Source organism: Canis aureus, chromosome 35 (genome assembly GCF_053574225.1).
Source record: "Canis aureus isolate CA01 chromosome 35, VMU_Caureus_v.1.0, whole genome shotgun sequence".
NCBI lineage: Eukaryota > Metazoa > Chordata > Mammalia > Carnivora > Canidae > Canis > Canis aureus.
In genome coordinates this window covers 4,582,629-4,595,282 of record NC_135645.1, presented here as the reverse complement: position 1 = coordinate 4,595,282, position 12,654 = coordinate 4,582,629, and the positions used below count along the sequence as shown (strand labels likewise).

The 12,654-nt window shown below is 46.5% G+C and overlaps 1 protein-coding gene across 3 annotated transcripts in view; it reads right to left on the bottom strand.

Moving 5' to 3' along the window:
- Positions 1–12,654, bottom strand: part of MYLK (myosin light chain kinase) — a 203,415-nt gene that overhangs the window by 131,514 nt on the left and 59,247 nt on the right. For all 3 annotated transcript variants that reach the window (XM_077884311.1, XM_077884310.1, XM_077884309.1), the window contains one exon: positions 590–797. Coding sequence is in view for 2 of the 3 variants with exons in the window: in XM_077884310.1 (XP_077740436.1) it covers positions 590–797 (208 nt within the window). In the remaining variant the exon portion in view is untranslated. The remainder of the gene's footprint in view (positions 1–589; positions 798–12,654) is intronic.

Below are 12,654 nucleotides of genomic sequence, written 5' to 3'. Positions count from 1 at the left end.
GTTAGAGATGAGGGTGGAGGAGAGAATTAAAAAAATGGGAAGCAGTGATGGCCCTAGAAGAAAATATTCGAGGGGAGTGAGAGGATGGAGAGTCCTGGGGATGGAGTGGTCGGAAAGGTCCTCTAAGGAAGGGACAGGTGAGCAGAAAGCTGAAGGAAGTTTCTGTGGAAAGAGCTCTTGCTTTGACAGGGAATGGCAGAAGGCCCTGAGGCTAGCTCAAGGAAGGGGGACCGGTGGCAGCAGGACCACAGTGGAGGGAGCCTGGATGAGAGCCTGGAGGGAAGAGGTAGGTGGGTCTAGAGAGCCCCGCGGGCAGTCCCATCTCAGTCTCGGTGTGAGGGGAAGCCATGGGAAGGCTGGAGCAGGAAAGCTGGGGTAATGTGAGTTTGACAGTGTCTCCTGGGAGGCCTCCCTGTATTCACAGGAACCACATTTCCCTCATTAGACTAAAAGGTCCTGAGTTCATGAATGGGCATGCTTTCTCTTGGGGGCTTCTCTTCTGCCCAAGAGAGGACAGAAGCAGGAGCTGCAGACCTTGGGAAAACTGACAGCTCATCTCCCACCACGGCCCTCGCTTCCTGAAACTCACCTTCTACAGTCAACTCCACTGTCACCTGGCGGGCACCACCATCATTGGTGGCTTCGCAGGTATACTTTCCCTGGTCCTCCTCACGGACAGCATGAATCACGAGGCTGAAAGTCCCCCGGATACCACAATCCAGCAGGAAGCGGCCCCCACTGGTGATGGGTTGCCCATTTCGGTGCCATGTCACCTGGGGCTCTGGGTAACCCCGGACCTTCAAGGAAAAGAAGAAAGGGTGAGCGCTTGTACTTTAGGAGTGCTTCCTCTATGCCAGGTGTGGTTCTGAGTGTTTTACACGTATTAACTCATTTAATCCTCCTAACATCCCTTGAAACAGATAAGACTTTCGGGACACAAGGAAACTGAGGCACAGAGAGTCTTTTTGTGGATTTCTCGGTATCTCAAAGGTAGAAAGTGGCAGAGCCGGGCATCTGGGCTCCGGAGCCCACTATACAAGTGACTCAAGCCTGGCTGCGTATTAGAATCACCAGGGGAAGCTTTAAAAAAAAATGCTAGTGTCCAGCTCCTACCTTGGACCAATTAAATCAGGATCCCAGGGGGTGAGGCCTGAGTGTGGACATTCTAGACCAGTGCTTCCTATTTGGATATGCAAATAGATCACTTGCTAAAATGCAGATTATGCTTCTCTAGGTCTGGGGTGGGGCCTGAGCTTTTTCAGTTCAGATAAGGTCTCAGAGGATACGGATGCTTCTGGTCTCCAGAACTCACCTTGAGCAGCAAGTTTCTAGACTTGAGTGGCCCAAGATGGTAGCCACGAGAGCCACACGTGGAACATTCCAAATGTGGCCAGTCCTAACTGAGCTGCGCTGTAAGTGTAAATTACACATCAGGTCTTGAAGACTTAGTATGGAAAAAAGAATGTAAAATCATCTTGATAATTAAAAAATATCGATTACAAGTTGAGAAGATGGTATTTTTTGACATGTGGGGTAAAGTGAAATATATTGTTAAAATTAATCTCACCTGTTCTTTTACTTTTTTAATGTGGTACTAGAAAAGTTACAACACACGTGCCTTTGCTTGATGTTCTTATGGGGCAGCGTGGCTTTAGACCGCAACGTCTCTAACACTAGTTAGCAGCGACCAAAGTGTTAAGCGCTTTTCTAAGTACCTGACACATGTGAGCCTTATAGTAACCTGTTGGAGAGAAGATATTTCTCCAAAGAGGGGAAAATTAAGAGAGAGAAATTCCAAGAAAAGAAGTCACCTTGGGTTTCAGACAAAGAAGTTTCCTCTAACCCCTGAAACAACAGGCCCTTCAGAAGGAACTCGTCTTCAGAGGAGAGGGGTACAGACTGGCCCATCAGTGCACAGCCTGGGACCCAGAATTAAGGGATTTTAGCACTGGAAAATGCACAGCAGACAGCACAGAAGCCTCCTGAGAAAGAAGTTGTTTGCATCATAAAATGGTGGTAGCAACAGCTCCTACCCATGTGTGTCCACTGCAAGGCAAGAGACAATGGATATGGACAGAACAAAACCAAAATGTGCTGGGTGACCCCAAGTTGAATTTACAAAGAGAGCCTCCAATGGCTTCTCACACCCCAGCAAGGTCAGAGAAGATGCTATGTCAGCACAGAGGAGAGAGCATCCATACAAAGGGGAGAGAGCTCGCCAATGCAGAAACAGAAAGTGAACGATCCCCCTCTTGGGTTATCCTATAGTCACCCCGTCAGTGCCACTTTATGCATCTCACAAGGCCTGCCTCCCCATCTTCACTAATTTGTAGTCTGGCCTTGATTAAAAAAAACAAAAACAAAAAAACAAAAATAATCAAGACGTCAAAGCAATATTATCCATCTTATTTATAACTTCTGGAAACAAAAAATCCTTCTCCTATTAAAAATCTAAATCATATTCATGAGAGAGATTGAGTGTCTGTGAGAGAGTGCTTAGATTCTGAAGTCACTTTCCCCGGAAGCCGACAATAAAGCACTCATATCCTCTGGCAGGTGGATGGTGGTGAGGGGTCCATATTCACTTGGCCAGATGAGGTGTAACATCTATTATAATACGAAACAAAGAGTTCGCAGTAGTTGTCTCTGGGTCTCTCCTCTTTTTCTTTACTGAGCAATAATTTTCTGGTATTTCTGCAAATAACATACCAGGCCTTTGTAAAATAGAAAAAAAAATTAAATGAAAATATGTGTTTCTTTCTTTTTAATTAATTAATTTATTTCAGAAAGAGAGAGGATGCATGAGTCGGGGGAAGGCCAGAGGAAGAGAATCCTGAATCAGACCCAGAGTTGAGTGTGAAACCCAACGTGGGCTCCATCTCACAACCCATGAGATCGTGACCTGAGCCAAAATCAAATCAGATGCCCAACCCCAGGCGACCCACGTTTCTTTTATATTTGTATATATAAAGAACATACAGCACAAACACTCTTTAACTTGTTGAGCTTCTCAAGGAACTTAAATCTAGCAATGGAAATAAAAGTACAAATAAACACGCATCTTTGATGGTGACAAATATTGTGTAGCCACATAAAATCATGTCATCCTCTGATGCTGTGTTGGCACAAAGGTTCATACAAAGGAATGTCAGCATATTTTTAGAAAACTAAGGAAATATACTCTCCTACAAAGGAAAGCCTGTTAAAAGTCTGGTCCTATAGTGAATTTGTGAATCACCATTATCTTCTCCTCTGCCCTGCTGGGTATGGCCAGCCTAACCTTCAGAAGATGATTACATAGCCTTCTATCAGCTTCATAGAAAGGGAGTGTAGAGCACTGTAATGGGAGGAGATAAATCATTAACTACACCAAAGGCATGGTTAGCATTCCATTAGCAAGTACTCTGGCCCCCTGCAGCAGGGCTGACTCCGGTGGCCCAGCAGCCCTGGGGGCATCAATGATTAACTGGGGACACTGCAAGTGTTCCAGACTCCAGGGACTCAGCTCCCTCTGTCCTTTCACTTTCCTCTGGCTTTCTACACTGCCCCCTGCCCCCACCAATTTACCTCTGAAATGTCCTGTTAAAATAAATTTTAGATTTTTAAATATGCTGAAACCGGCGCCTCTTAGAAAGTAGCAGTTTGCAGCAGGGGTTTTGTAGCACCTTGCATCTGAAGCACAGGCAAGGATTTCTGGGACCTTGCTCAATTCCGAGGTCTGAATGAATTGCAACTCCAACTCTTATCTTCCCAATAGGAGAGAAACCAATTCAACCACTAGCTAACATTACCTAAAGACAATCAGCTTCACATAAACCCATTTTTATTGTCTGCCCCCCTATCCTGGACAGACTCCTGGGTGGGGAAGAGAAAGAAGCCTGGGCTCATATCCTCGGGACGGGACGCAAGACAACCGCCCTGCCTTCCCTGGGTGTCTTGTCTGCCTTCTTCCCAGGCCTTCAGCCAAGAAGCCACAGCTAGGATTTTTATAGTCTAGTCCAAGGCCATGCTAAAAAAATCACCAATACATTAGTTTCTAGAGGACCTTCACATATAGGGTCTTATTTGATTCTTATAACACATGAGGGAAGTGTCTTAGGTCGGGGTACCCAGAAGCAGAACCTGAAATATGGACTCAGGGAACCACATCTGTGAACCCTTAGCCAACACACCAGCTGGGAATGTGTATACTGGCCTGGTAAAGGGGGCCGGGGCGGCGGGGTGGGGGCTCCAACAGTGTCAGTGACAGCATGCACAGCCAATCATATTATAAAGCCCAGAGAGCTGAGGAAAGAGGCCCAAAGAAGTGATGATTAGTCAGTAAATGGCAAATTAAATGGAGATCTGGGGCCACAGTTTTGGTCTCCAAGTTGAATGGCTGTCTCACTGTAAAATCATGTTTTTTGGTGAGATAAATACTGTAGAACCTAAAGCACTGATAAGTGTCTTTCCCTGATAGACCCTAAATCTCTTCTAGGTAAAGCAATATTGGCTCTCCACTTTGAGAAAAAGTCAAAGGGTCCATAAAAGATATGGCCATGCCATATACAAGTCTTGGGTTGTTCCCCCAGAGTAACAATAGGGCAGTGCAAAAGACTAAATGCAGGGATGCCTGGGTGGCTCAGCAGTTGAGCGTCTTCCTTCGGCTCAGGGCGTGATGCTGGAGACCCGGGATCGAGTCCCACATCGGGCTCCTTGCATGAAGCCTGCTTCTCCTTCTGCCTGTGTCTCTGTCTCTGTGTCTTTCATGGATAAATAAATAAAATCTTTAAAAAAAAAAAAAGACTAAATGCATGTGTCCTTCCATAATTCAGAAGTTGAAACTTAAATTCCAATGTGATGGTATTAGGAGGTATCAGGATTGGGCCTTTGGGAGATGATTAGGTTGTGAAATTGGAGCCTTCGTGAACGGGATTAGTGCCCTTAATAAAAGGGATGATGAAGAGCCCCCTCACCTCTCCCATGATGTAAGGACACAGCAACAAGACAGCCACCTGTGAACCAGGAAGCAAGCCTACACCAGATACCGACTCTAGTGGTGCCTTGATCTTGGACTTCCAGCCACTGGAACTGTGAGATAAATTTCTACTGTTTAAGCCACTCAGTCCATGGTATTTCTGTTACGGCCACCTGAACAGTCACAGATAGACTGGATTAGTGCCATGCGTGTGCCCAGGACACCCGTAGGATGTTCAGTGTGATAAAGGAGGGCATGCTGAGAGCCAGGACCTGAGTCCTGGGACTGGCTTGGCTTCCTAGCCCCTTGTAATTCCTTCTTTCATCAACGATAAAATAGCCCTTGATACCTAAGGCCCCTTCCATCAGGTAGTGTGCTTCTGCATGGTGACCCACTTAGCTTCTAGTTTTTCCCTCCAGTCTCCTCTGGGTCCAGCCCACAGCCTTCCTACCCTCTAATCCTCCATACAGGAAAGCCAAGTGACCGCAAGGAGAGATGCTCATGGACATGGACAGGCAGCCCTGACTTTTTACCATAATGAGCTTTTGGAAACAGCCCCGTAGAGGGTCATTCTAAGGAGAATCATATTTTTTGCCACACTAACCACATTTAATTGGAGGTTGTGTTCTTGAACAAAAGCTTGGGGTCAAATAAATCAAGAGCATAACCAACAACTTGTCATAAAAATAAAGATATAGTAACCATAACCCCTATAATAGTTTAAAATAGTAAAATTGTGCTCCAGCTCCACAAAATGTCCTCAAAAACCTTTACGTCCTCAAAAGGCCTTTAAAGGGAAGGGGGGGGGGGCTCATCCTGCATGTGCTGGATGAGGAGGAGAAAGTGGGCAGCTACTCAGTTGCAATACTACCCCTACCTGTCACAGTTGAAGGACATTTTTTCAGAAGCTGGTGCTGTTTTGAGATTTACTCGCTGGTTGAAAGGGAGACATTCTTAAAGGCACTAAGGCTTCTTGGTTTTCCTCTGACGTGTGTGAAGGGCTTCCAGTCGATTCTGGGATAGGCTACCATAACCCGAGCCCAGGGTAGTGACAGATTCCCTGTCTCCACAGCCCTGGCAAGACTCAGAGCCATACATCTGCTTTCTTAGCTTGGTGGGCAGTAGAAAAGGGGGTGGATTTTGCTGTTTCTGATGATCAACGGCAAGTCCTTTGTTCCTGGACAGGTCTGTCCCTGTACATGCACCACAAGCCCACGAGGCAGCAATGCGGACATATCTACCGGCCAGGTCGGGCAGGAGGCGCATCTGAGGCTCTGCCCCCCTGGGAGGTGGAGGGAGACCAGGAGGAGAGAAACCAGGGCCGCACTGAGGCCACGGTGAAAACGGGCTGCCCCATGGGATGCTGGAGAGCCGGCAAGACAGAGAAAGAAGCCATGAACCGTGAGCTAAAAAATCTTGGGGCCGAGAACAGTAGACTTGGGGGTTGCCAATGAGTATCTGTTTGAATCTCGTTGAGTAACTGAATCGATGCTGGGAAAGGCTGAGCCTGGAGGACAGACATTACGGGCACCTGTCCGGGGGATGCCTACCCTGAGCTGGACAACATCGATGCTGTAACACGACTGTCTACCTGCTTGTAATTCCCTGGCCGCTGATAGCACACGACTCTGAACTTAATTTTTTTTTCTTTTTTCTTTCTGACTCTGAACTTCTTACCCCATTTGGAGGCAGCTTCTTAGATAATAAATAAATTCCCCTATGATCAATGACCTCTAGATCAGGACTGGTGATCTGAAAATGAAAAAAATAATAGGAAATAAACCCATGGTTTATTAGTTAAAGAAGGAATTAGTTGAAGAAGAATCCTTTGCCCCATCTCCAAGTATAAGCTCACTCAGATAATAAATGGATATAAAGGGCACCTGGGTGGCTCAGTCGTTGAGCATCTGCCTTCAGCTCAGGTCCGTGGTCCTGGGGACCCGGGATCCAGTCCCTCATCAGGCTCCCCACCAGGGAGCCTGCTTCTCCCTCTGCCTGTGTCTCTGCCCTGTTCTCTGTGTCTCTCATGAATAAATAAATAAATAAATAAATCTTAAAAAAAATAAATGGATATGATGCACAGAAAAGAGAATGAAAATATTAACACCCCAAACAAATGAGACCACAAAAAATGTCTGTAAAACTGACATCATGGGTATATTATGAGGGTGAAGAGTGAAGGGCGAGCCACGGGCCTGGCACGACCAAGCTGAGGGGCCTGTGTCTGTGTCAGCATCTGGCACACGGCCCTGTAGACAGGCAGGCACTTTGAATAATCCCGTTGCCAAAAGTCAAAAGCCTTCACTGAACACACAGAATCCATCAGGAAGAGGTTACACCGGCCAAAAACAGCAATTAGTGAGAAGCTGAAACTGCCGGATGCACCCTGCCCCTAGTCCAAGTTGTGAAACAAGGAGGACAAAAGCGTTTCTATGAGAAATAAAATCAGAATGTAAAGAACCATTCCTCAAACCGGCTCAGCCAACACCACATATGCCTTCAGGGACAGATGCCGAAAGTCTCCCTCTGTGATCAGCCCACTTTCGCTTTCTCTGGCAAGTGTTCTTTCTCCACGAACTAAGACACAGGCACCCCTGCACCCCGAGACCTGCAAGTCTGAGAACCTCACATTTCTCCCACTGAGAGCACAAGGCAGGTGATGTCTTTGCAGTCTTGGCTTATACCCAGGCCCTCCTGAATCTTCCCCCCGCCAAAAAAAAAATCTATTTCTTTTTATCTAGATCAAGCTTATCAAGGCATGCAACTTTTAAATTTGATTCCATTTTAATGATACAAGAACCTAAAAACCGGGGATCCCTGGGTGGCTCAGTGGTTTAGTGCCTGCCTTCAGCCCAGGGTGTGATCCTGGAGACCCGGGATCGAGTCCCACGTCAGGCTCCCTGCATGGAGCCTGCTTCTCCCTCTGCCTGTGTCTCTGCCTCTCTCTCTCTCTCTCTCTCTGTCTCTCTCATGAATAAATAAATAAAATCTTTAAAAAAAAAAAGAACCTCAAAACCTCCTAAGCAGCCCAACAAAGAAACAGAATCCTAAGTATAATCAGGTACTTGTCACACTGACGCTCTCCTAGTACCTCCAAAATCCATGTAGCATGAGTGTCCTCCTGTTTGAACTCCCAGTTGCTCCGGGGTGGTTGGGGATTATTACAACCTTTCCAGAAGCTTCTTGACACCAAGCCCTGGGGTTTTGCCTTGACTAGCTCTCACGATGGCTTTCAAGGACATGGCCTCTCCAGCGGGTGAGGCTGGCCAGGGAGCTCACCCTTTCTGCTACCAAGTTGAGATACGTTCTCAGATACGTTAAAAAATTAATAGGAGGCATGTGACATTGTAGAGGCTGAACAAGTAAGTGCTGTGGCTTGGGTTTTGTTTGACTTGCTCAAGATCTCCAGCTCACCTTCCCCAGTGTAAGCTGCACACCCCATCCCCCTCCACGCACCACATGTGAGTCTGGTGGGAACGCTGGTCGGCCAGCTGCCTCCTGGCCAATATGCGTGGCCTCCAAAAATGGACATATGGTTCCAGCCAGCCAATCAGAGCTCTTCCCTGCAGTTTCAAGTTAGAATAAAGAGATCCCAAGCCGGGAAGATGTAAGCCTAAAGGTGTCTACAGCCATTGTCTCCCACTCCTGCCCCCCCATTTTTTGCCCCCTCCCAAGAGAAGGAAGCCATCTGTTGAATCAGATGTCACGCACACAGTGAAGAAGAGAGATGGAGACCTTGCCTGACAACTGCGTTGGACTCAGGGTCATAGTATAAGACAGCACATCTCTTTTGCTTAACCCAGTTGGAGGTGGTCTCTGTCACTTGCAAACAAGAGTCCTGGAGCCCTTGGGTGGCTCAGTGGTTGAGCGTCTGCCTTGGCTCAGGTTGTGATCCTGGGGTCCTGGGATCGAGTCCCATGACGGGCTTCCTGCAGGGAGCCTGCTTCTCCCTCTGCCTATGTCTCTACCTCTCTCTCTGCATCTCTCATGAATAAATAAATAAGATCTTTAGAAAAAAACCCAAGAGTCCTGTCTGACTTGGGAAGGCGTACAGCCTCTGGAATCAGACACACCTGTACATGGATGCTGTCTGCACCAGTTACCAGGTGCCTGACCTTGGGCAAGTTATTTAACTTATTCGGCTCTCAGTTTACACAGCTGTAAGATGGGATGATGCCAGTATCCACTTGTATGGAAAAGTTTATGATCAGATGAGATCAGCACAAGTACAAGAGCACATTAATAATGCCTAAAGGTTAGACCTTTTCCCTCTTCCCTTCAAAGTATTCTTCAGAATAAGGTACCCCAGAACCCATTCAGCTCCCAGCTTTATTAACATGCGAAAATGTCCTAAGCAATTTTAGTCCTTGTAAACGTCTAGGCTTGCTGGGCCTCATCCTTTACAACTCATGGCCTTAAGGACAACTTCAAGGCATTACACTCTTAACCGGATGAAAACCTAACGCTTGAACTGAGAACACCTTCTGCTTTAGCTGAATTGGCTTATTATTTCCACCAAAGAGGTAAATCCCAATTGAAAAATCATCAGTGGGGATCCCTGGGTGGCTCAGCAGTTGAGCGTCTGCCTTCAGCTCAAGGTGTGATCCTGGAGTCTCGGGATCGAGTCCCATGTCAGGCTCCCTGCATGGAGTCTGCTCCTCCCTCTGCCTGTGTCTCTGCCTCTCTCTCTGTGTCTCTCATGAAAAAAATAAATAAAATCTTAAAAAAAAAAAAAGAAAAATCATCAGTGTTTTAATGTGACATCACACAGCACATTTGAAAACCAACATGCAGCCTGTAGCGCTGACTGCACCATCCATCCACTCCTGTAGCACCGTGTGCATCTCTCAGGCAGAGACGATCCCCTCATTTCTGCCTCACTGACTAATGCAGCCCTGGAATTTCAAGGGCATGGGTGAGCGTCAGAAAGGAAATAAATCTGGGGTAATAAATCTGGAGTCTCTCGCCAGTCGTGGTTGGACCTGGAGAGACAGACAGACATACTTCACTGACAGCAGATGCAGCAGAGGACTGCTCCCCCAAAACACAGAGCATTTGGCAATGCCTCCTTCCTCACCCCTCCAGCAGTGAAGCACAGATACCGTCGGCTCTGAAATCGGCTGCAGATCATACTGGAAAGGGTCCTGGAAAGGGGGCGCCCTGAGAACTTGAGGTTGCTCTGTGTAAAGGCCGAAATGGGCAAAAACAAGGCAAGGGTCCCAACAACCCGAAAACCTCTTGACTTGGCCCCTTTGGCTTGACTTCTGGTGTTGTCTCTCCAGGCTGCTCCTCGGACCCGACACCTGCTCCCCAGGCACCCCACCACACAGAGTGGGCGCTCCCCCCATTGCCCCAGCTGGCGGGCTGCGAGGCGGGGGGCGGAGCGGGTGCAGTTTTGAACGCGGGACCTTTCCTGCCACTGCATCCATCGGGGCCAGGACGGCGTCTCTGGGCTGCTGTTGGAGAAGACCTGGCGCAAGGGGCAGGGAGCAGCCACGGGAGTTTGCTCCTTTGTGGCACAACGTCATCTCCAGGCTCCAGCTGCCCTACACCGTCCTGGTCTGCAGAGACAATCACGCCACATAAGGAGCCAAAAGTTGGGTCTCGTGCAATGGCAGTGTCTGAGGGCCTGTCAGGATGAAAAACACAATCAAATCTGCTTTAAAAAAAAAAAAAAGATTTATTTATTCATGAGAGATGCAGAGAGAGGCAGAGACACAGGCAGAGATAGAAGCTGCAGGGAGCCTGATGCAGGACTTGAACCCAGGACCCTGGGATCACACCCTGAGCTGAAGGCAGATGCTCAACCACTGAGCCACCCAGGTGCCCCAAATCTATTTTTTTTTATAAGACAATACACACACATGGTCAAAATGTCCATTGGTACTCTAAGTCATAACAACAACAAGAAAAATCAGGCCTCTGCTCCACCCCGGCCACCCCCAATTTCCACTTCCTTGAGTGAGTCATCTTCAACTCTTGCCGCTATTTCTTCTGGTGTTTCTTTTCTCCCATGTTTCTAAACAGCCTTACGTAACTACTATTTTATTCTTTTCAGGAATTACTTCCTAATTTCTCTAGATGGAACCTGCGCTTTTAGCTGTCAAATCCCCCGCCCTCCACGAGCCCTTCCCCTAACCCCTAATAATTATATCACCATTTTTGTGTCAACGTATAGTGTTTTTTCATCGTAACTTTGCTCACTGCCAAGCTACAGGGTCTATTACAATTAAATTTCTTGAACTTTCCCTTTTCTCTGGAGTTAATAACTGCCATACTTTGGGTTTTCTTACTTTTTAAAGAACCTCGACTCCTTAGGAGAACTATAAGCTTCTCAACAATGGTCAAGCACATCGCATAACTAATGCGTCACTTGCTTTTATTTTTCCCTCCGTTGGAAATATCCTTCCTGGAATACTCTGTCCTCCTCCAGTCTACACTAGATGCTAAGCTTGGTGCATGGTGGTCCTTCCTCATCCCCAGGGCATTTCCTGGGATCTGTTGTCATTTTGGCTGAACACAGCCTCTTCCAGTGGTTTCTTAAGAATGAGTGCATAGAAGGTTACAACTTTCAAACCTGGCATTTCTGAGTGTCAATATTCTGACTTTACACTCAGGAATGGAATTCTAAATGGAAAATTTTCTTTCTTTGGCATTTTGAGGGCATCGTTTCATAGAATTTGAAGGCGATGGGGCTGGGATCCAGGCTACTACTGAGAGATACAAAGATACAATGCCATGCTGATCCTTTATCTCTCACATGCTGCGTGTGTGTGTGTGTGTGTGTGTGTGTGTGTCTATTACTTTTAAACTCGTAGAATTTTCCCTTTATCTCTGACGGTCTAAAATGTCATGATGATTTGCCTTCGTGCAGTGCCTTCTTTGATCACTCACCATATTGGATCTTTGGTAATAGGTCTTCTCATTGCTGGCAACGCCTCTCTTTAATTCTTAGGAATTTGTGTGTTTTGACAATTCGCTCTCTGCTGTGTCTTTTTTTTTTTTAATGTTCTTTTTATGGAACTCTTGTGAGTTGGATATTAGCCCAACTAGATGACCTTCTACATTTCTTTTCTCACTTATTTTCCTCTTCCCTATTTTTGTTCTCTACAGGAGCTTTCCTTGTTTTATCTTCCAGTTTATTGAAGTTACCATTTTGACTATCACCAATTTCAAAAACCTCTTTCTTTTTCGGCTCTTCAAAGCTGTTTTGAATAATATCCTCTTCTTGTTTAATGGAAGTAATACCTTATCTCTAAGGGAAGATAAAATTTCCTTAACGTGTTCTGTTTTCTGTGGTGTGTATTTCTACTTGGTTCCTTTTTTTATTCTTTTTGTCTCTTTCATAACGGAGGCTTCCCTTAAGCATCTGATGATCCTTCACTGGTTTCTCATATGTGAAGAAATAAAAAGATCCAGGCACACAGGTGGGGCCTTGTCAATGTGTGGGACCTTCCAGTAAAGTGATTGGGTAAAAACCCTCAACTATCAATATCTGTGGATCTTCTCTCTTGAGATGATCCGTTTCTATAAAGGAGACTCTTGCTGCTTTGGTGGTGGTGTTGGGGACACGGAAATTACACCTGTCTACCAGCAACCCTCCAGTTTTCAGCTCTACTCTACAACCTAGGTTTTGAAAGTGCTTGATACCTTCAATTCCTCAGTCATTTAGGAACTCTCCAGCACAAGCTGACTTC